The following is a 24,820-nucleotide window of genomic DNA, read 5'->3' as shown; positions in this document are numbered from 1 at the left end:
TGGACGTGGTTATTAGGGGTTTTCATAAATTTTGTTCATTGTTGAATTTTTATATATATATACACGTGTTTTTAATTTCGGACAGTGTTACAAAAATAGATGACAGCTGTGGCTGACTGCTTTTGAAAGATAGCATACACGTAAGGAAGATGATACCACAACTAGCGACATATTGTGCAGAGTGTTGAGCACTACCGATACTTTGAGGGATCCAGCTGAGAAATTTGATGGCAGTTGAAATAAATAAGAAAAGGAACCACTTTTCTCTTTGCGGAAATCAAATATGTCTCCCGGTCATGGCCATCAGGTTGCTATGGTTACACTTCCGTCACACATTTTGTCACTTTACACATTTTCGAATTGTAATCAAACTACTGTAAATATAGAGAAATAATTTATTAACTAAATGAAGCTGCTTGCTTCGACACAAGTTGGCCAAAGACTAAGTATAATCATGATGAAAGACAATATTATGAATCTGAGTGAGTGAAATCTTTAATAAAATAACTTGTGTGTTACTTGTTTGGGTAAATGTGATGCTGAACAATGGCAACATTGTCAGCTATAATCCCTTCCACCAAAAAGCACAGGCTTATTTTATCTACGTCCAATGGCATATCCGCTGTTGTCCAGCACTGAATTCGCTAGTAATCTGTCGCAGTTTAGGCCCGTCTATCACCTCCTACCATCCGAGCTAGCCGACGGTGACCTTCGTGAAGAACACACTGTACTCCACGGCAGTTCACCCTGGTGGCTCTTGACACGGTGGCTCGTGGAAAGCTCATGGTCTGCAAGACTTCGAAGATGGAATGACCCACACGTCTGGCACCCATCATCCAGCCGCAACCATATGCGCAGAGATCTCGTGTTTGTCACTCAAACATCCCTTTTGTAAACGATGCATAAAGGAGAGAGAAACACTGATTCATATAGTCGGGTCCGATTCCTTTAATCCACTGCTAATCTGCGAGAGGCATCATAAAGTGAAACATTTACTCACCGAGCTGTTGAGTAAGAATAAACTACTGTTCCCCCTCTACGAAAATCAGATGATCATAAATATATCTCCTGGTCATGACCATCCATCAACGGCCGCTAACTTCAGAAGGGCTAGGTAACAATACCTCACATCACTGCCTGCACGGTTGCTAGGTAACAATACCTTACATCACTGCCTGCACGATTGCTAGGTGACAATACCTCATACCACTGCCTGCACTGTTGCTAGGTAACAATACCTCACACCACTGCCTGCACGGTTGCTAGGTAACAATACCTTACATCAATGCCTGCACGATTGCTAGGTAACAACACCTTACATCAATGCCTGCACGATTGCTAGGTGACAATACCTCACACCACTGCCTGCACGGTTGCTAGGTAACAATACCTTACATCACTGCCTGCACGATTGCTAGGTGACAATACCTTACATCACTGCCTGCACGATTGCTAGGTAACAATACCTTACACCACTGCCTGCACTGTTGCTAGGTAACAATACCTCACACCACTGCCTGCACGGTTGCTAGGTGACAATACCTCACACCACTGCCTGCACGGTTGCTAGGTAACAATACCTTACATCAATGCCTGCACGATTGCTAGGTAACAATACCTCACACCACTGCCTGCACGGTTGCTAGGTAACAATACCTCACACCACTGCCTGCACGGTTGCTAGGTGACAATACCTCACACCACAGCCTGCACGGTTGCTAGGTAACAATACCTCACACCACTGCCTGCACGGTTGCTAGGTAACAATACCTTACATCACTGCCTGCACGGTTGCTAGGTAACAATACCTTACATCAATGCCTGCACGGTTGCTAGGTAACAATACCTTACATCAATGCCTGCACGACTGCTAGGTAACAATACCTCACACCACTGCCTGCACGGTTGCTATGCTTACAATTCCATCACACATTCTGTGACGTTAGATACATTTTCGGATAACCCCCAGCCATACATAAGACATGTATGTCAAAATGGAAGCGAATGTTTTGAAGAAGTTTACAATTTAGAACAGCCAGGAGCTGACATTGTAGCCTTGAATAAAAATTCCAACACAGCTCACATAATATAGATCCTACAATCAGGTGCGAATCAAACGCTGTTGACCAAGCGTAAGATGTTAACAATGAAAAAAGGAATATTTATTAAGGCTGCATTCCTTTCTTGAAGGAGATATAACGGAATTTCTTTGTCCATGTCTTGTGTCCGAGGAACTATTTACCGATTTGTGGCTGGTATTTTGACATCATATATAGTGATTAGGAAAATAGCATTACCCTTGCTCCTGACAATAAAATATGAGTTCACTTCGGAAATAAAATGGTTATATCGAATATTGAATTAATTACTGAATTTCAAGGCACACCCTGTAAGCTGCATGCCATAAGATAACAGAAATTCGAGTTGAACCTTCAACAAGTCAGATAATAGTTCTGCATGGGAGAGGCTGAACCACTGAAATTGAATTACGTTGAAAAAGCAAGGATAAAGACAGTGCTATTTGAAAGTATTGGTAAGGCACCTGCTTCTCGACAGTGGAGGGTACGTTTCCAAGGTTACACGAGTAGCAAGCACACCTTCCATTGTGAACAAGTGCCGGCCGATCCTATCTCAAACTTGCCTGTCACGCTTCGTAACCCGCTCGCGTACATTAAGTCTTTCTCCAGGATATGACCAGCAGGCTGGTAATTAAGTAATGTCTTACTGAATCAAAACTATTAGGACAGTGCTGCCAAACGTTCTTTGTGGTAAATTTATTTGGTTCTGACCTGCGGTGTGATGTCACGTGTATTTTGAAATGAAAATCTCTCGACCGGGATGCTTAGCTAATTAACTCCTCTACGCCGATGTACAACAAGAAGGCGTCCAGAAGAAAATGGAGCAATGGAGAGAACAACGTGGCAAACTTCAATTGAATCTCAAGAAGACAGAAGATATGGAGTGTGGCACACAAACTGATAGTAGCATCAGACTTTCCATTCCAAAAATCTCACAAGCACTGGTCGGGATTCGAACCGCGCTGAGAATCCAGAGAGACTGCCACTCGGCCTTCACGACCATTTATCGGTAGAGCCCGGGTGTTGAGACACCAATACGTTAGAATGCAAACGATTTAGGCTAGCCCGTTCTTCTGAAAAGTAGCGAGGGTAACATAAGTTCAAGGGATTCTAATAGGCTGAGCCCCTAATGTTTATGCAAATCTCCTAACAGAACAGTTGTGCGGTATCTGTTAGTGTATATGAAGTGACTGGTGTGTAGATTTCAAGTAATCCTAACTGCTGTTATGACTTCTCGTAATGAACTAATATACTGATCTTAATAATATACAGTATTTTAATTTATTTTCCCCGAAGTGCTTTGAGCCGTTATTAACTTCAGTAGAAATTACTCTGTCGTGGCAACCGGCTATTAGTTGTTTTCCTCTCAATTGAGGACTTTCACTGTCCGTTATAGGAGGATAATGAGCGGCTTTGTTATGCACATGTTCTGCCCATAAGGGAACTAACATGGTGAAGACCTCAGGCAGGAGAGAAGTCACACTGACTGGCTCTAGGAAGTTACTGTGGCGGAAACTCGAATGCATATTGTCCGCTTACCAGACGCCAGGTGTCCAGCGTTATTCGGGATTTTCCGCATTTGAAGGTCCGAAGTACTATTCCGTTTTAACAACGTACGGAACGCCCTATTCTCTAACATTTAAACAACTCAATTCTGCCATGGTCAAAATGATCTATTTACCGAACTGCATTTCAGTTCATCATACTTCATCAAGCGATTCTGCACCATGATCGAAACGTGTAGCAGGCGAGCGAACCGCCGAGACTCATGGGAGTGAAACACAGACGTATGTGGTTTACATCAACGCCCAACCATTAACGAAAACTTACATTCTTTCGTTTTCGAATTGCTTTAGCAGGAAGCTGGAAGTTTGTGTTGGCTGAGGTGGCGTGAGAATACTACTGTTGTTATAACGTGCGATTCTGCATCCTTGGAACAGTGAACAAAAATACGGGCTTTAAACTTTTAAAATAAAAATGAAACAGCAAATGTATTTATGTCATGTGGACATGGTCGGTCTGGCAGCCCTAGAGGGTACCCAACAGGAGGCGAGAGGAACCCGGCGTCAAATGAGCATCTACAGAGTCAGCTTCAGGTGGGACGCTTACAACAGGAGGCGATTCGCAGGGAAGGAACTATGGTGATGTATATTGTACCTACCTTCCTTTTTCCAGAAATACAAACTCTCTATTCACAAGTTGTTGAAATAATCAACTTAATTTCTCGAGAGGGTAGAGAGGCGACAACTCTTCAAAACGAGACAATATTTGAGAGCATATCGAATTTCAGGACTGGATTCCTTTTGTAGACAAAATAAGAAAGTGGTATGACAGTGTGGATGAGGAAATGCATGTTTTCAGATTTTCCGACGAACTCGAAGAGAAAGAGAATAGAAGCTTTTGAAATGTGATGTTTCAGAAGAATGCTGAAGGTGAGGTGAAGAGACAGTGAATAGCGTTGCTGAGAGGAGAATGATTTGGTGAAATTCGACCAGATGAAGAGACAGAATGATAGGACACATCTTAAGACACCCAGGACTTGTTCAGTTGGTTTTTGAGTGAAGTGAGGCGGTAAGAACGGTAGGGGTAGAACAGGGTATGAATAAGACGAGCAGATTAGAGCAGATGTAGGATGTAGTAGTTATGTGGCAATGAAAATTGAGCACAGGGCAGTGTGGTATCGAGAGCTGCATCAAACTAGTCTATAGATTTATGACTCAAAGAACAACAACGTCTTACATTTAGTTTGTTCTCAATCAACAACAGTTGAATACACGGCAGACAACTTCACGTGTCCTCGCGGGGTTCATGTCAAGGAAGTGTGGTGGCCAAACAACTGTTCCACCTATACTTATCCAGCGCGCAGGATAATTATTAATGTGCGTATGAGCAAATGTGGGGGGGGGGACACCATCATGCATGAAGTACAGCTGCCAAGGGAATCCTAGTAAAGTGGCAATGTGGTACGTAGGAAATCTGTGTAGTTTTGCCCAGTAAGCCAGAGTCGCAACAAGCAATCACCAAGAACTGGAGATAGGTATGTCAGGCCCACATCAAATGTATTTGTAGCCTATAACAACTGTAACGGGACGTGTCACCATGCACTCAGCAAATAGGCCTACACGCTCAGGCAACACTATAATTATGCATTTCCGGATCCACGCTGCCATACTATTCTTTCTCCTCGCTATATGATGAATTCATTCCTGACAATTTTACCGTTAAATGTTAATACACACTGTATTCACTAGTCGTAATATTGAGTTTGCTGCCTGCCTGTATGGGGAGACGTGGGTGGACCCTCTACGGTTGCCTTTGGCCACCTCCTGTTGACTGGAGTGACCAAACCTCTCACTTCCGAGTTACGCACAACAGAACATAGCGCAGTCATTAAACAGCCTCTTGCTCACCAATTTGCTTGAGTGCGTCAAAATACTCTGGATGACATCCACTTTCAGTAGAAGCATTTCCAACAGAAAATCTGGAACATGAAGATAGACGATAGGCGGTGTTTGTAAGATCATTCAGCCGGAACCTGAGAGAGAAATCTAAAGTTTGAAAGCAATCTCTGTTGAGGTCCATTGCGTCCTTGAGTATGCTAACCAGTGAGGTTCCGGCTACTTGCTCTTTCGGATGACCTCGCTTCCAGAACCGCCCGCCCGGGATGCCGTAGACACTGTCCACACGCGTGGTAGACCTTCAACTTACTTCTTACCCTGCTGCCTAGCAACGACCGCTCCGCAGCGCCACATGACCTTCAGGCCTTTGTAGCACATTCATGCAGCAGGGAATATTAGGTTTTCTCGGGACAGCTCCACTTTTCACTAATGTACTGGTGTCCTGAGAAACTTCTTCCGGGTCGAGAAATGTTATGGTTTTCCGTTTTTAAAAATAATTATTGGCGACGACATGTATAATAACTTAAAAATGAAAAACTTAACGTATCGCATAAATCGATCTTGAACAACGGTGGCTACGTTACTTAATGTGATGGACATCGAAAAAATGACCAGTGGAAATATAAAAACAAATTATTAGTTTCTGCTTGACAACACCCGGAGCAAATGTTAGAACAGAAATTATTTTCTCAACGATGTCTTCGGTATGGAGGGTTGTAAGAAATAGGTTAAAACTAGAAACAATGAAAACTTTTTTTAAGACTTTTCAAACTCATCGAGCAGATTCATTCTTCGAAAAAACATACAAATAATGAATATGAAGAAGGAAGTTCATCACATAAATAAAATACTGTAATCGCACGTAAAACAAAACGGTTTTAGTGCTCTTATTTTATATTTGAATTTCATGCTGTCTGTGCATTCTAAGACTTGCACTGATGGTGTTTGTTGTTTAACAGCTAGATCATCGGCCACTAATGATACAAGGTGCAACGAAACTAAACGAGAATTAAAACTTCAAAATGTATCCACTGACGAGAATCTGAAACGAATGACGATGAAAAATTGATTCAAAATACCTTTTGTCCAAAGGGGTGCAAAATCCAGGTCCCCGACCCTCATAACAGTACTAATCACAGGTAAAACAGAACACTGGTGCCGCTCCTGTAGTGGAACTAATAAATCATGGTGTTTCTCGCATGGTGGTACTAATCACAGGCCACGTATACTCATGGTGTTGCTCACATAGTGGTACTAACCATAGGCCACGTATACTCATGGTGTATCACACATTATAGCACCGTCCACACACAGATGGTGTTCTTCCCATTGTAATCCTCCCCCGATGACCCACCTGGTAGCAGTATTGCTCTAACAACCAGTAGTACTAATCGCAAGTCGACCCACGGTGTTCATCGCGTAATGGTACTAATCAGAGACTGTCTCATATTCCCAAGAGTATCATTTGTTGGTCGCCCCTTACGACAGGCAGGGGCCACCAGTCTTCACCTGCGACCTCCTCCCATACGGGGTAACTTTCACGGAAATGTCATGCTGTTTCCATAAAATGGGATGGCTAGGTCAAGTATATACATACATCATCGTTGCACCAAATGAATCTATGTAAAATATGTCACGGCAGAACTTTGGCTGGTCGTCTACGGTTCAATACTTCATCGAAAACATAGTCGCATGGGCACTCTTAGTCCATAAAATTATGCTACAGTGTAGAGTTCCTCGACGTCCGATTAGCTTCGTGCTTTCATAAACACGTACATACATACATACATACATACATATATACATACATACATACATACATACATACATACATACATACATACATATATTATCATTATAGACTGTTATGCCTTTCAGCTTTCAGTCTGCAAGCCTCTGTGAATTTACTAAAGGTCGCCGCAATCCTCGATTTGCAACTAGTGTAATCATATTTTAATATCGCCCTGCGTCTGCTGAATGTACGTTTCCTTTGCCGTCGAACCAAACTAAACCAAACCCGTGTGACATATTTCAAAGTATTTACCAGCCTAAGCGACTACTGCTCAGCTATGAGCGCGCCGACACACTCAGGCACATTGCTCGGACTTTTGACGGGTCCTTGTAGGTCATTTACTTTGAAAATAAGAAGTATGAAATAAGGGGAGAGAGGCGACAAAATAATGAACTTCTTCTCACAGTAGAAATTGAGGAAATTTCAGATTTTATTGATTTTACAGGAAATGAACTTTGACTGTCCAATGGTCAGATACTCGAGATTCTTTACACTAGAATAAGCTCTTTTACTAAACATACGTTAGACGAGGGAACGTCACTAGACTTACAGGGCAATGTTAGTTCTCTTTTCAGAACACTTATTGGTCTTACTCTGAAGGGAATGTCTTTATATACCGTATGCAATTTGATAAACGAGTGCGAGAACCGCTCATTTTAAAGCGCACAATCTGACGGTCACGGGAAAGTACTACCTTTTATAGGACTGAAGATTTTCCTGCGTAGTTTTCTTATTTTCTTATTCTTCAAGTAGTTCCAAGGTCTTTCGCTAGGTACAAGTGGTATCTGGCGTAGTTTCATAGGCCTCCACCAGAAGCTAGTGCTAAAGTGGGAGAACCACTAATTTAAAGCAGTTATCTGTCAGCGTACTGTTAAGTTGGTAGCGTGAACTTACTTCGAGTGAGTAGCTTGAAGCTTTTATGTTACCAACTTACCAAATTACCTATACTGCTACGTCTGCTTGGATACAGAAATTAAACCCAGAGGATTTCAACGTCTGCAACAAGCTCATGAACGCCGCTAGTTATCTCGGAACCGTAACTCTATCAACATTTGCTGTACAAGCCACTAATAACTTATAAATGAAGTAAATTGCAGCTGGAACGAAAGAAAATCAAACGTATTTCAAATTAATGCCTTTTTCTCTGACGCCGTTTCCTCACACAAAGCCCAGGCATTTGCTGGCTAGAGTGCAAACTTACTGAAGTGGATAACAAGTTTATGCTAACCCGGACAAATCTTCCACCATGAGATTTGTATAAACAGGCCCGCAACTCTCGCAACAGTGTGCAGGAGCCGGCTGCCTAAACATCCGGGCTCTATTCATGAGCATACTGGAGTAACTTTTCCTATTTTCTGGTTCTCTTATCGGGGTTTCCATATCGAGGATTTGAACCAGTCTTGAACCTTCTCTCCAACCTCCACGTTCCCCTTCTATCTTGCCTTTTACGATCAGTTCTATCAAAAGATACAAACAAGCTTCTTTCCTGCTATGGAGAACGTTTACTGCTTTAAAATGTAACAGTATAAATGATATGAACGTAGATGTGATCTAATGCCTGAGTTCTCACTCTAAAGCAATGCGCAGAGAAAAACTTTACTGGAAATTTTTCTGAAATGAGGGACTGAAACACGTCTTTATACCACCGCTCACTTTTATGCAAATATTAATAGGTCTTTTTAGTGACTTTCCTCTTGATAAAGTATTAATTACGGACTGTAAACTGGTTTCGCGCTGTTGCCTATTCATGACAAGGAAGTAACTTCCATCTATGACTCGAGGAAGTGCTGTCAGTACACAGGCACATGGATTTTAGAGGAGGTTCTAACCGTCTCTACATATCAGCCAGTCAGTCATCAAAAATCTGCACCTATGGCAGTCGTCCAGGTGCGAGATTCCCTATCAATTGCATACCTGGTCTATTCTTAATTTATTTTAATGAATTTGGTGATTTATCAAGCATTACCCTTCATAAATTATTCTATTTTCTATCTCCTCATTGTATAAATTAACACTTTCCCCAATTTTGTTCCCCAGTTTGTGATCTTTTCAACCACTCAAGCTTACTCGTGTACTAATATCATTCCACGCCATTTATCCACCGAACATCCCTCTCAGTAATAATAATAATGTTATTGGCTTTACGTCACAATAACTATTCTTACGGTTTTCGGAGACGCCGAGGTGCCGGAATTTTGTCCCAAAGGATTTCTTTTACGTGCCTGTAAATCTACTAAGACGAGGCTGACGTCTTTGAGCACCTTCAAATAGCTCCGGACTGAGCCAAGTTAGCGTCTGAACCGTCTGAGCCACTTAGTCGAGCAGCTCGTCTCCTTACTCCTCAGTTTTCGCAACACTACTCCTTTGTCGGAAGTCATCCAGGACAAATCGAGCTTCTTTTTATTTGATTCTCTTCCACTTCTTGTCTCAAATACTGGCCGCACTTAAGCGACTGCAGCTATCGAGCTCGGTGATTGGGATCTTACCAAAGACTTCTACGCCCTCTCTTTACTACAATCCCCAAAATAACCTCTTAACCATATGAAGGGATCTGTAACGTTAATTTACAACCTCGTTAATTAGCACTCAGGAGGTACTTCCAACCAATCAATACAGCAATTAAAACTGAGAGCACTGGTGAAAGTTACAGCCTGACGTTTCACTTCGTTTACCGTTTTCTGCTGTCTATCTTGCAGCATTATCCATGTCTTTTTATAGTCGCTCAGAATCGCATAATTTGTTCAATCTCTGTACAGCATGCCACCCTCTGTGAAAAGCCTCATCTGTGATTCTAGTTTCTTATTCACATAATGTATATAATAGAAAACAAAGGTCCAACAATACAGCCTTGAGGAACTCCCCTCTTAACCATTATACACTGACTGACAGAGCAAATGCAACACCAAGAAGGAGTGGTGCGAAAGGGATGAAAGTTGGGGAAAAAACAGAGACGGCACGGACGAATAATTGATGTTTATTTCAAACCGATATGCAGGTTACACAATGCGCACGGCATCGACTCAGTAGGATGTAGGACCACCGCGAGCGGCGATGCACGCAGAAACACGTCGAGGTACAGAGTCAATAAGAGTGCGGATGGTGTCCTGAGGGATGGTTCTCCATTCTCTGTCAACCATTTGCCACAGTTGGTCGTCCGTACGAGGCTGGGGCAGAGTTTGCAAACGGCGTCCAATGAGATCCCACACGTGTTCGATTGGTGAGAGATCCGGAGAGTACGCTGGCCACGGAAGCATCTGTACACCTCGTAGAGCCTGTTGGCAGATGCGAGCAGTGTGTGGGCGGGCATTATCCTGCTGAAACAGAGCATTGGGCAGCCCCTGAAGGTACGGGAGTGCCACCGGCCGCAGCACATGCTGCACGTAGCGGTGGGCATTTAACGTGCCTTGAATACGCACTAGAGGTGACGTGGAATCATACGCAATAGCGCCCCAAACCATGATGCCGCGTTGTCTAGCGGTAGGGCGCTCCACAGTTACTGCCGGATTTGACCTTTCTCCACGCCGACGCCACACTCGTCTGCGGTGACTATCACTGACAGAACAGAAGCGTGACTCATCGGAGAACACGACGTTCCGCCATTCCCTCATCCAAGTCGCTCTAGCCCGGCACCATGCCAGGCGTGCACGTCTATGCTGTGGAGTCAATGGTAGTCTTCTGAGCGGACGCCGGGAGTGCAGGCCTCCTTCAACCAATCGACGGGAAATTGTTCTGGTCGATATTGGAACAGCCAGGGTGTCTTGCACATGCTGAAGAATGGCGGTTGACGTGGCGTGCGGGGCTGCCACCGCTTGGCGGCGGATGCGCCGATCCTCGCGTGCTGACGTCACTCGGGCTGCGCCTGGACCCCTCGCACGTGCCACATGTCCCTGCGCCAACCATCTTCGCCACAGGCGCTGCACCGTGGACACATCCCTATGGGTATCGGCTGCGATTTGACGAAGCGACCAACCTGCCCTTCTCAGCCCGATCACCATACCCCTCGTAAAGTCGTCTGTCTGCTGGAAATGCCTCCGTTGACGGCGGCCTGGCATTCTTAGCTATACACGTATCCTGTGGCACACGACAACACATTCTACAATGACTGTCGGCTGAGAAATCACGGTACGAAGTGGGCCATTCGCCAACGCCGTGTCCCATTTATCGTTCGCTACGTGCGCAGCACAGCGGCGTATTTCACATCATGAGCATACCTCAGTGACGTCAGTCTACCCTGCAATTGGCATAAAGTTCTGACCACTCCTTCTTGGTGTTGCATTTGCTCTGTCAGTCAGTGTATGATCACATAATGCTTCACCTACTCTAATTCCTTGAGTTCAATTTTCTAGAAATAACAACCGCTATTCCAAGGTAATTACTCTTTTTGGATGGGTATCTCTCTCCCGGGACAGACAGCGCAAAATGTAGCTTCCACCCAAGTCTTGGTCTCATTTGTGACTGTAACAGTACGAAAGCAGCTGACGTTCGGAGCGCGACTCGTGTGTCTGGATGTTATGCAAGGTGTTTCTCAAACGGGCAGATCTGCTGCAATAGGACTTTCTGCCAACGCAATAAGCAATGGCGAACTACCCCACTCTTCAACATGCCTTCCTATAAACCTTGGGGATGCTATTTGAGGATCCAACCAGCTTTCGGGATGTTGGCGTTATAGACAAACATGATTATATGGCACTTGTCTAGTCCAGCATTGTAAGAAATAAAGTACTCAAATTATCGCCTAATGCGTTTAATTAGTTTAATAAATTTAGTCGACAGAAAATCACGTTAGCTCTTTATTAGGGACTCTGGTATCTCGCCACAGTATCAACAGCAGTGTTTCTTTAAGAACGTTTATTCCATTGAGGATTCTAGGCAAAAGAGTGATTAACTGGGTGGTTCAATTTTTAGAAGGGAATTAGAGCGGTGAAGCATTATCTGATCCTGTAACGATTAAAAGGGGCTGGGGTTCCGCAAGGCTCTGCAACTGGTCCTTCATGACAATCTTTTTAAACAAGAACCCCACCTTTATTAGTGTCCTTGGGTACAATGTTTAACTGGTAAACAATACCCTCCTCTTCATCATCAGTTCAATTATTCATATTTTCTGGTAGAATTCTTTGTGAAATTTGAGTCTCCATTCTATATTTTTGAGTCTTAGACCAAGAAGTTTCCTCCTTGTAATTAGCAGCTTGAAGGGAATCACCGGCTGTCAACAGTAACTCACAGACTGGAACTCCTTCCATTTGTACTTAAAGACGGGTAACTAATCGGACTAACTGTGAAATAAAGAAGCATTTAATCGTACTTTTGTGTTGAATCTAATTGGTATCGTCAGTTTCCGGTTTCGTCAGCCTTCGAGTGATGTCATAGTGGCTGTGAAGGAAATCATTTGACTCAGGCTGTGAAATCATAATTAGAAGCGCATAGCTTTCTCTCTCACCTCACGATGACTCTGCATGCCACGAGAACCTCCTGCTCCATAATTCTCCTTCTGTTTGGTCTCCTTTATTCCAACTTCAATTGAAAGAACGAGTTCTACAACTCCTGACAGAACGAACGTCAGAGTTTGCACTGGTTCCTGAGATGTGCTAGGATTATTGTTATCATCATCATCAACCAAGATGTTGTATCCTTCATCAAAGGGTTAGGAGCGGTGGTGACATCTACATGGTGCCCTCTCCCGGCAAATTATGTTTTGTCTGTGTGCGTGTAGCGTGCACTGTTCGTGATTAACTTCATTACCTGAAGTTCAGTTTACGACAGGATGGGATTGTGTGTTCCTTCACCTGTTGAGACTTTCAGTGTTTATATAGAACAGGTGGTAAAGGAACTTCAGAACTTCATTTCCAAATCTAAGATATCCTGAGTTCGTTCAAGTGCATCGCCGCGCAAAGTCCATTTCAATTCGCCCGCGCTGTACAGCGGGGTATCGCTGATGCACCCGACCACCTGTATACCATACAACTTCTGTCTTCACATCGGACTTGGAAGTAATGAGACGAGCTGCTTGACTACACGGGAAGCGGGCGAGTTGGCCGTGCGGTTAGTAGCGCGCAGCTGTGAGCTCGCATCCGGGAGATATTAGGTTCGAACCCCACTGTCGGCAGCCCTGAAGATGGTTTTCCGTGGTTTCCCATTTTCACACCAGGCAAATACTGGGGCTGTACCTTAATTAAGGCCACGGCCGCTTCCTTCCCATTCCCAGGCCTTTCCTGTCCCATCGTCGCCATAAGACCTATCTGTGTCGGCGCGACGTAAAGCAACTAGCAAGACTACGCGGATAATCCAAGCTGTCAGTGGAGAATAGCATTAGTAGACGAATAAGCTAGGGTGGAAGGTAAGAAAGATGATGAAGACAGAGTTCGAATTCAAGGCGACAAATTAGGAGGTGGAATCATTCATCGAGGGAAGTTTCCAAGTTCTCCGAAAACACTGAAGAAAATACTGGGATAAAAACTAACAAGAAATCTGCCACCTGGGATACAGGCCAAAATGTAAATCAATGAAGATTATTGGTAGATAGATGAAATGAAGTACGTATCTACAGTCGCCAAGAGTTTAGAATGCAAAGTTAATGCTGCGAAAGCAAATAAACTCTAGCTTACACAACGATTACAGTATGAGATTTCATGAACATCAAGGGAACTTATGTCGCTCTCGCTACATTGCGGACACCTCTATCCGATCTATACTCCTCATACCCGATCCGGAGTGAAGACCTGTTGGCTTTCTCTCTCTCACACGCTCACAAACCAGCAGCATTCACCAGCTGGAGCAGTCTCTCTGGAATGCCACTCGTTGACGTAGGAATGTGCTACGAACTCTTCCTTCATGGCGTCTCCTGTCTACGCTTTTCTTATCACAATCAGCTGAACTCAAACATAGCTCCGTATGCGTTCTCCATTTTTAATGAATATTATATGTGAACTGTTGATTTTCAGAAATCTTTCAGCCTATGCGACAAAGTCATGCTCAGTTCCTCACAAGGACATGGGTTGGATTTTCCAGCTTAAAGTCGAAAGATTTAGAAAATAAATTTCCACTAACAGAGATGAATAAGGTTCAGAGGTTTACTTAGTCTACCCAAAGCTGATCAGATGCCCGTTTTTAAAGGAATTGCCCCTCCTTTCGGGTCTGCCTCGTTGTCCCGGCAACGACTTAAGGGGACATGTAGCTGTTCCGTGTTTTCTCAATCTGCATCGACTGCAGATGCAAATATCTTTTAAAACATCTAAAATCCCAAAATGCAATGGTTTATTGCTCTGTCGCCAAATTTCCTTAAATACTCAATTTAATCTTGTCAAGATGTCCCTCGTAATAAATTCCACGAAATTCTGGTGCAAAATACTAAGGTTATGAATGACATAAGATTCAGCAGAAATATACAAGAATGTGACTATCTCGCCTGAAACAGATTTGCAGACATCCACAAATTTCTAGGTTGGTAGAAGAACTTCCCTAGATCGGTTACACATCCAACGTGGTGTGGCTCGGATGATGTCACTTGCAATAAATAAGCGTTGCCAACGTTGCAGAATGAAGTGGACAGGTAATTGGTCTGGACAAGACAAGATATGGATGGGTTAGGAAATGGTCTGGATAGTTTAGAATGTGTTATGGCCTGGACAAGTTCATTGGTCCGTGACCATCCTCTGGAGTTCTGCTATCCTGAGACAAAAAGCAACGTCACATGACAACTTGAACGATTAGAGCCCAACACAGGAAACGTTCACATTTCTCAGTTTTTAATTTTTCTGTATAAGTAAAAACACTTCTAGGGCAGGATTCGTAGGCCCCGGGCAAGCACAAAGAGAGGATCTCTCCTCTACGCTACTTAAGTTATTGTTTCACGCCAATTTTGTATACATTTTCATCCAAGAAGTGTGAACGAAAATAACACCAGCACTTCTTAAAGAATGTTGCAGTTGGCACATATCTCTATTTTTGGGGAAAATACTGCTTAATTTGTTGTAAAATCACTTGCGTGCAGGATTATGTTTTCCGCAGTCAGTAGAATTATGGTGTAACATGTCACGGTCTTTTTATCAGATTAAGCGAGGAAAGTGCCCCGTTCTCCATCTGGTCACGCGGTTCTACACCAGGGATGAAGGTGGCGGAGTCAGGGGAGAACTGCTTCCTATATCAGATATACAAAGACCCTCGGCCTACCAGGACAAATGCTGCCCAGTCACATGGCCTCTAGACACTAGATTGCCACGTGGTAAGGAGACGACATTCTAAACGGTAGACCTACTGCTGGGCTTTTCTTGACCAGGTCCACTAGCTCTTGTATCACATAGCTTCTCAGGTGGACTCACGAAGCTGAACGAACATCGTTCAGAATTAAATCCCTGGACTGGTATGGAATCGAACCCGGGGTTTGCAGGCAACAAGCAGCCACGCTATCCCTAATCATCGGGGTTGCCTAATAAATAGAAAATCTTTTTTAAAAACACACCATGTGATCCAATTTGGCAGTTATTGTACGCAAAGTTGTCTTCGTCTAAGCGAGAAGTGGTGAGCGCTTTGTTCGAACACCTTCACCTTGGGAGCGAGTGCTCCACTTATGAGCTGATGACGACATACAAGGTCGTACAGTGTCTGAAGGGCTTGGCTCTTGGTGCAAGGTCACCTGCATCGCGCGTCCACTTGCTCTCCGCACCTTCAAAAACCCCGTGTTTGCTAAAAAATACTTGCTGAATTTAAAATGAAAAGTTTTATCCACCTAGAATGAACTCTGTGAACCCCCAATGGACACACTAGTGTTACAGATAATGAAATTCGGAAACATCAGCTCAGTCGGGTTAGCAGTGTATCACAGGTTCTTAGGTGCAAAGGAACCTCGGTTTTTACAGAGCACGTTGCGAAACTTGTCTCCACATTAACGGATCTTAAGCAAAAACACTCACATCAAAATGTTCTTCCTTCAATATTTCACTTATCTTGCACATAATTTGACACAGCTGTTTATTTCAAGCTCTAGTTTCAGAAAGGATGTTCAAGAGGTAATGTAGTCGAAAGAAGGCGAAGTTCCAAGAAGGAGGGCCTCGTCTTTTCCTCGACTTCCGTCGAGGTATACAGAATTTCTGGTGATTATTCCATTTAAAAAAGCCTGCTCATATTTTGTGTCGAAGAGTGTACCTGATTCTGATATCAATATTTCTACCAGCCATAAACAGAAATGCACGGCGACTCTTACGTTACTGTGCCTTTGGCTACCGAAACAAATTTGATAATACCAAGTATTTCTGATTAACCATGTTTCCTTCTGTTTCTTGTCGTTTCAGAAGCAGCGTCTTTACAATCCAAAGAAGATGCAGGTAGTTCTGGCTCTCGTGGTTCTTAGCGTAGGAGTTGCCAGCGCGCAGTTCTTCGTCCCGCTGGGAGTTCAGCAGGCGCAGTTCCTCCCAGCACAGGTCAGTATTTATGTCTTAGCACACAAAGTACGGGTCCCCCATACTACGAAATATATAAGCAATTTCCTCAATTGTGCCGAAAGTTGATGCGCCAAAGAGCCCGAAAGGATGACTTTATATATATATATTCCCATCTCATGTCACACGATAGCTCCACCTGTCAAGATCTACGTCCAACAATATGGCAGCTGATCCAGCACACAACATTCCCATCTCATGTCACACGATAGCTCCACCTGTCAAGATCAACGTCCAACAATATGGCAGCTGATCCAGCACACAACATTCCCATCTCATGTCACACGATAGTCACACCAATCAATATCTACTCCAACAATATGGCAGCTGATCCAGCACACAACAATGCCGTGTCATGTCACACGATAGCCCCACCAGTCAATATCTAGTACAACAATATGGCAGCTGATCCAGCACACAACAATGCCGTGTCATGTCACACGATAGCCCCACCAGTCAAGATCAACGTCCAACAATATGACATCTGATCCAGCACACAACATTGTCATGTCATGTCACACGATAGCCACACCAATCAATATCTAGCACAACAATATGACATCTGATCCAGCACACAACATTGTCATGTCATGTCACACGATAGCCACACCAATCAATATCTAGCACAACAATATGACATCTGATCCAGCACACAACATTGTCATGTCATGTCACACGATAGCCCCACCAGTCAAGATCAACGTTCAACAATATGGCAGCTGATCCAGCACACAACAATGCCGTGTCATGTCACACGATATACCCACCTGTCAAGATCTACGACCAACAATATGGCAGCTGATCCAGCACACAACAATGCCGTGTCATGTCACACGATAGCCCCACCAGTCAATATCTAGTACAACAATATGGCAGCTGATCCAGCACACAACATTGTCATGCCATGTCACACGATAGCCCCACCAGTCAAGATCAACGTCCAACAATATGACATCTGATCCAGCACACAACATTGTCATGTCATGTCACACGATAGCCACACCAATCAATATCTAGCACAACAATATGACATCTGATCCAGCACACAACATTGTCATGTCATGTCACACGATAGCCCCACCAGTCAAGATCAACGTTCAACAATATGGCAGCTGATCCAGCACACAACAATGCCGTGTCATGTCACACGATATACCCACCTGTCAAGATCTACGACCAACAATATGGCAGCTGATCCAGCACACAACAATGCCGTGTCATGTCACACGATAGCCCCACCAGTCAATATCTAGTACAACAATATGGCAGCTGATCCAGCACACAACATTGTCATGCCATGTCACACGATAGCCCCACCAGTCAAGATCAACGTCCAACAATATGACATCTGATCCAGCACACAACATTGTCATGTCATGTCACACGATAGCCACACCAATCAATATCTAGCACAACAATATGACATCTGATCCAGCACACAACATTGTCATGTCATGTCACACGATAGCCACACCAATCAATATGTAGTACAACAATATGGCAGCTGATCCAGCACACAACAATGCCGTGTCATGTCACACGATATACCCACCTGTCAAGATCTACGACCAACAATATGGCAGCTGATCCAGCACACAACAATGCCGTGTCATGTCACACGATAGCCCCACCAGTCAATATCTAGTACAACAATATGGCAGCTGATCCAGCACACAACAATGCCGTGTCATGTCACACGATAGCCCCACCAGTCAAGATCAACGTCCAACAATATGACATCTGATCCAGCACACAACATTGTCATGTCATGTCACACGATAGCCACACCAATCAATATCTAGTACAACAATATGGGAGCTGATCCAGCACACAACAATGTCATGCCATGTCACACGATATACCCACCTGTCAAGATCTACGACCAACAAAATGTCGCTGATTCAACACAAAATTTTATGGCAATAAACATTCGAAGGATACATATTATGAGAGGAATTTTGTTGCGTTCGGTGACATTACCGTGTAGAAGGGGTTTTGCTGTGACCTACTCTAGAAGAAACGCCATTCAAAGACAGTGGAAACTCGTTTAAAAATTCTGCTGCCTTCGTGACATTACCGATAAGGGACTTTGCTGTGATGTAGACAAAACCCCAAAGACAGTGGAAACTTGTTTGAAACACGGCGCCATTTGTATCAAAGGTGAGTGAGAAGATGACGAAGACTGTTTGCCTGGTTACCATGATGCTAATATTCCAGATAGACCCGCAGCCCATAAACATACCCATGTTAAGTTGTTAATTCTGCGTCCTGTAAGTTGAAAAGTAAAGGTGAACTACGAACGCTGTTTCAAGTACTTTGAAGAAAAGTATCACATGCCTGCTAGTTGCTGGAAATTGGGTTGCTCTTCGGTGCCCGGGGATATGTCACAAAATATCCAGTAAATTTTTCCCTTCCTTCAGATATTATGCCTCTCCTTTTCAGTGGGGTTTGTACTCTGGGACTTTGAAATTTTGAGCCAATGAAATTTTGTGGGAGAGTTTTATTTTATACGCGAGACTGCAGAGCATTGTCTTCTTTAAGATAAGTTCCAGAATTCAATATTTTAAGGATTTAAATATAAATAAACATACATGTTTATACATTTCTTAATAAATTAGAGTGTCGTTTGATAGAATCTGATGATGTCCGTTTAAGAACGAAACATGTTGTTCAAAATGAGTTTCGACAGACTGAAGATCCTAACAGGGAATTTGCTCATTAAAATACTTATGATGTTTCTTTCTTTTAAAGGGAGTCATCACTGAAATGTTGCCAAACAAGTAGAATTTTCAATTTTAAACATAATAAATGCTAAAATCTCAGTTTTTCCTATCGCCATGTTTAAAGTTTTACCGGTTCGGCGTATATAGAGCAAGATTTTTGCCTAATGAATGGACAATGAAAACTGGAAAAAAAATATCTCCAACGCCCGAGTGAAAAACCCGGAGCTGTTCTTAAATGTATGAGTATTTTTGCCGAGTCTGCCAAATTATAGACGAAAATATTGAAAACTCATTTTTCTCTGTTCGCAGCCTGTCGAACAGAAACGAGCCTTGGCCCACCGTGCCGTTGTGCTGAACTCCGAGGCGGAGGCCCGCCTGCCGCCCCAGTTCCAGAATCCTTTCTACAAGGACCCTCGTATCGCAGCTGGCTTGGCTAAGGAGAGCTGGTTCGCTCCCGGAGAACAGCAAGTCCTCGAGAGGGAGGCTGAGAAGATTCCCCGCTCCAAAATCCTCTCCATCCTGAAACATGCTGGCCTCGCAAGAAGATGAAAGAAAAGCTACTACTCCAATGATATCAGTTCGTAAGAAAGGTGCAATGGAGACTAAATCAGTGTTCTCAAACGTTTAGAACAAAATGAGTAATTAGAATATTCCCCACGCCATATTGTCCATATTGTCAGTAAATATATATGTTTCATTCCTTCCCTTCGTTCATCACAAACGATGTAAAGTACTTCGGACTAGAGCCCAAAAGTTTAAGTTTAGCTTAGAATAGCAAACTTCGTGAAGCGAATAACAAGTATACTGCAACACAGTTCTGCTATGAGATTTCCATAAACATTAGGGGCCCGGCATCTACATGCTGTTACTCTCGCTACATTACGGAACACCGGGATAGTCGACACTTCTTAATAACCATATTTTATTAGTTTGCATTTTGAACTTTCTCCCTAAACATCCAGCATCTAGTGATAACTGTGTGACTAATTTCTCTATCTACGCTAACGTATTTGCAATTTTCTATGAAGAAATTAACGACTAATATTACTTTGGTGGAATGTAAGTTTAGAATCCTGTATTCTAAAATTTCTGGTATCTTTACTTCTACTTTTCGGTGGAATGCTAGTCAGCTATTGGGTCTACTCGTGCGAACTCAAGAACCTTCAAATGCAGTTCAGGAAACGAATACGTAATCTTTAGAGTTTTCTTTTCAAAATACTCTTAACGTTATCACGACGAGCATAGCAAATTATTTACAATATGCGGCCAATTATTTTCTTTGCCACAGGATTATGAAGAAGACATAAATCACTTTAAAATATTGCAACGAATGTAGCCACCCCAAAATACGAAGTCATTTGCACTACGGTAAAACAAACGTTAAACATAGCACAATACATATAAGGACTACGACGTAGGAAATTATTTGAGATCTGTCCATTGCTGATTACTAAGTAATACTGGGTATTGTTGTTGGATGAATCAATTTTTTTCATCCAAAAATGGTTTTGGATATAAATATCATGGTGTTCCTCTAAACTAATTCCATTTGTACTTGATTCCCATTTAGTTATAGACCAATACATAAGCACAGCTCTGGGAGATTAATTTATTTTAAAATGAGAATTCAGATACTACTAAATAGGTCAGTGGTAAGCTAGGGTATCGAGTTCTGCGATAATTTATAAATTCATTCAAAAGCTAATGCATTTCTTCTTGTTTGGTTGCTATGGGTATACAGGGCTCATTTTGCACATTAGACAAGTGCTAAATTAATGAATTTATGGTGAAGTAACATCTTTTTTCACAATTGATAACACTAAGGTAGTTTGAATTTCTTACTTATATATTTCATATTACAATTCCGACAAATACTTATAAAAGTGCAGGTAAACTTCCACTAACAAGTTAAGAGTAGTTTTTAATTTGTGATGTAACTTCGCTTCCTTCTTTTTGTTTCTGTTTGGTATGAGGGTCAATTCGAGGAAATTCATATAATATACGCACGTATTTAGATAGAAATAATTAATCTTTTTGTGTAACAATTTTGTCATTTTTACTCATTCTTGTGCGAGTAACAATAATTAATTCACTTACAATGGTTGCTTTATCTCCAATGTGTGTTACTCAGGTAATGTTTACCTTACAATATTAACCTAGTCGTGTAGACTTTTCAGTATTAACCTAACAATGGGGATGTGGAACAGGTACTCACTTAGTTGGACACAATTTTTAAAATTAAACGAATAGCCAAGAGCTTAAATCAAAGGAACAAAATAACGACTTTTATTTCACGTCTTATATTGTTAATGTTGTCTTCGACGGACCCGGAAGCACAGTTTTTCGTATTGTCTAGTCCTTTCTAATCACATTCCTGAAATACTCTGCGGATGAGGTTCTTCATACTACGAATTTATTCGTTCATTGCTTCACTCCTTCGAGGATGGTTTACTTCCTAACATCATTGTGGACTTAGCCCAATATTTACTAACGAAACAAATTTAGCTCATCGTCTCCATCGTCTAGGGAATATTCAAATTATTGTATTTTTGAATTGAACTCTGTTAAGATCTTTTGCACCTTTCTTTTATCTACACTAAATGCATTTTGTCAATTTCCTCACTCCTAAAGCGAACTGATTGCTGAGATTTAGAACACATAATTTTAAAATTCCTTGGCAGTTCCTATAATTCTGATACGATTTAGGAAGGCATTACCGGGGAGAAGGATCTTGTTGTTCATAAATTTTAAACAGTCTTACATTGTTCCAGAGGGCAGTGTTATGAACGGGGCACTGCATTTTGTTTTAAGATGAAATACTCAGTGTAAGAGCACTGTTTATGATATCGGCTGATTACAGCCCACTTTAGTGCAATACTCATATGTAACAATGTCTACGGTTGTTACGTTTTTCTTACATTTCATCATTTTTATCAGCTGCATCTCTTAAGAAGTAATTTATAATATATTTAAGAGATTAAGAGAGTTCATTTCCTTAATAACATTAAGGAGAGTAATTTTAAGTAGGTCTGGATGATTAAATACTCATACACTGCATATGTTCGGCAAAGGTGGACCGAAGTTCATAAATATTGTTTCAAAATTCATTTGTGTTTTTAATACATCTTGGATATTATAGATGCTGCGGGGTATTTCCACACACCGAAGAAGTCAAATGAAATATTCCTTTCGAATACATTTAGATTTAACATTCAATATTCTGAAATAAGATAATAGATCATTTTCAAAATTCGTCATAATTTTCGCTCACGGTGTTTGTATAGTATGATGCTTTTTAACCTAAATGATATTTTAATGGGCTGCATACAATTTTACGAATATTTTATATGAAGATATGTTTTACAATACATTCCTTCATTTACCTTGTATTCTCTGAAAATTGCCACATTTATACACAGTATACTTCAGAGAGGTCATAATCAGTTAAAGAGCAAGTTCGAAATATACTAAATACCGAAGTAGGTATTTTAAATTAATTACCTACTTATAAAATACAAATCAATAATGTTTCATTGATTTCTAATTCTTCAAACTTCATGTTCAGTATGTTTCTAACTTTATAGCATCCAAATAATTTAGAACGATGATACAAAAATTGCTTAATCATTATCAGGGTTTCAAAGTGACAGCAAACATCAAATTAATATTCGTTTCCTAACTAAAATTAGTTTTAAGAAAAGTAAATAAATCCGTGGACGAGGATAAAGCAATTTCATGACATATGCAAAGACCTTAGTTTTTAATTTTAAGCCACATGGTTGGCAGAAAAACTGCAAATTTTAGCTTGCAGTTCATAACAAAAAGGCGTCAGTCACAAACCATGGCATCGAGATCTACTTAGAAGCCATCCTTTATCATCTGTCAACTCTTATTCCTCCATAAAAGCTAATGATGATAACAATATTGATAAGTCACACGGTTCTAATGAGGGATACATTATTTTGTTGTTGTTGTAACTTGATATATGCACAGTACCTTAAAGGATCTTATTCATACTTCCTTCATTTCACAGGGTGATTTAGGAGCAAGACTGATTTAGAATGTAATATACAGCATCACGATACAAAATTTCCATATTCACTTTTGATGCGGATTTAGAGTGTATCCTTCTTTCCTAAACACCCTGTGTGTGTTTCTTCATCATGTGTCTTCACTTAGAATCATCAGTAGCATCATCTACTTGTTCTTTACTCTATATGTTATTATTTATAACAAATGCACAAATAATTGTTTCTAGAGTCCTATGTGACCATGTTATGTAGTTATGAGTTACTGTACATAACTCTGTTGTTTGTATATATATTTGTGATGTTTTATACATAAAAGCCTTATATATTAATTTGTTTATTTCGCCTTGATAACTTGTCCCATATACTTCCTTACATTTGTTAACCCAATCTATTTACATTTACCGCTGGACAGCCGATGAACTCGCTTCTAAACCTGCACAGAATAGGAAACGAAAGGGTGCAAGACCTGACTTTCGTCCCGCGAAATCTTGTGTAGACAGTACTGGTGCATGCTTGTTACGGTTGCGTTCCAGCAACGTTGCCAACATCCGGAAATTGAAAAACCATATAGAAATACAAAATAAACCGTATTCCTTATCGCAAAACCGTACAGTAGTAATGTTCACCCAGATACACTAACAGTCACTACTGTAAAATGTGTGCAATAATAGCAAGTAGGAATACTTAACTGAAGAGTATTACTAGAAGTAATTCCTTGACTTCCCACGACTACCTGTACCTTTGTTTCCTTCTGGCTGTTTTAACTGAAACCATTTATCTTTTGGGTGTCGAAGGACTTGCTTTATTTTTTGAATCAGAAGTTAATCGCATCTTTAGTTATTTAACATTCAAAATAAACGACAAAGGAAATAATATATACTTAATTAATACATGGTAAGTTAACTGACAAGACACGCAGTACATCACAATATTACACCACACCTGACACTGGCTGAGAAACTATTGGCGGAGTGTGACTACGAGATCCACAGTTGATACAGTTTGAAGTAGACACGTATCAGACTATTCCGGCGCTTCATTGGTTGATCTGAAACCAGCTCAAAGATGAATCACAACATTCAAAGCTTGGGACTCCTCTGGAGAAATGGACACCACGCCATACATGTCCAGGAAATGAGGTGAGTTCCAACAGGATAAAAAAATCATTTTGCATAGAAAATCTGAACATTTCCAATAATAAAAAAAAATGTTAATTTCGAACCGTACACCGTCCATAGCGCAAAGTGCCGTGACAGTTTGCGTGTTCTTATACGACAACGATCCTGTCAGACGGGTACAATCCACAAGGTATGACATTTTAACTTCCTTCGCGCACTACCGACTTTATCCGAAATCGTTGGCTACAA

General features: G+C 41.7%; 1 protein-coding gene across 3 annotated transcripts in view; it reads left to right on the top strand.

The window, feature by feature from the left end:
• The window catches only part of LOC136884860 (uncharacterized), a 157,938-nt gene extending 134,156 nt beyond the window's left edge, over nucleotides 1-23,782 (top strand). For all 3 annotated transcript variants that reach the window (XM_067157151.2, XM_067157149.2, XM_068230015.1), the window contains exons 2-3: nucleotides 16,553-16,681; nucleotides 19,732-23,782. In XM_067157151.2, the coding sequence (XP_067013252.1) occupies nucleotides 16,580-16,681; nucleotides 19,732-19,971 (342 nt within the window). In that variant the 5' untranslated portion in view covers nucleotides 16,553-16,579 and the 3' untranslated portion in view covers nucleotides 19,972-23,782. The remainder of the gene's footprint in view (nucleotides 1-16,552; nucleotides 16,682-19,731) is intronic.
• Nucleotides 23,783-24,820: the final 1,038 nt, after the last annotated feature.

This window comes from Anabrus simplex, chromosome 13 (assembly GCF_040414725.1).
Source record: "Anabrus simplex isolate iqAnaSimp1 chromosome 13, ASM4041472v1, whole genome shotgun sequence".
NCBI classification, from domain to species: Eukaryota; Metazoa; Arthropoda; class Insecta; order Orthoptera; family Tettigoniidae; genus Anabrus; species Anabrus simplex.
This window is presented reverse-complemented; position numbering and strand designations above follow the sequence as displayed.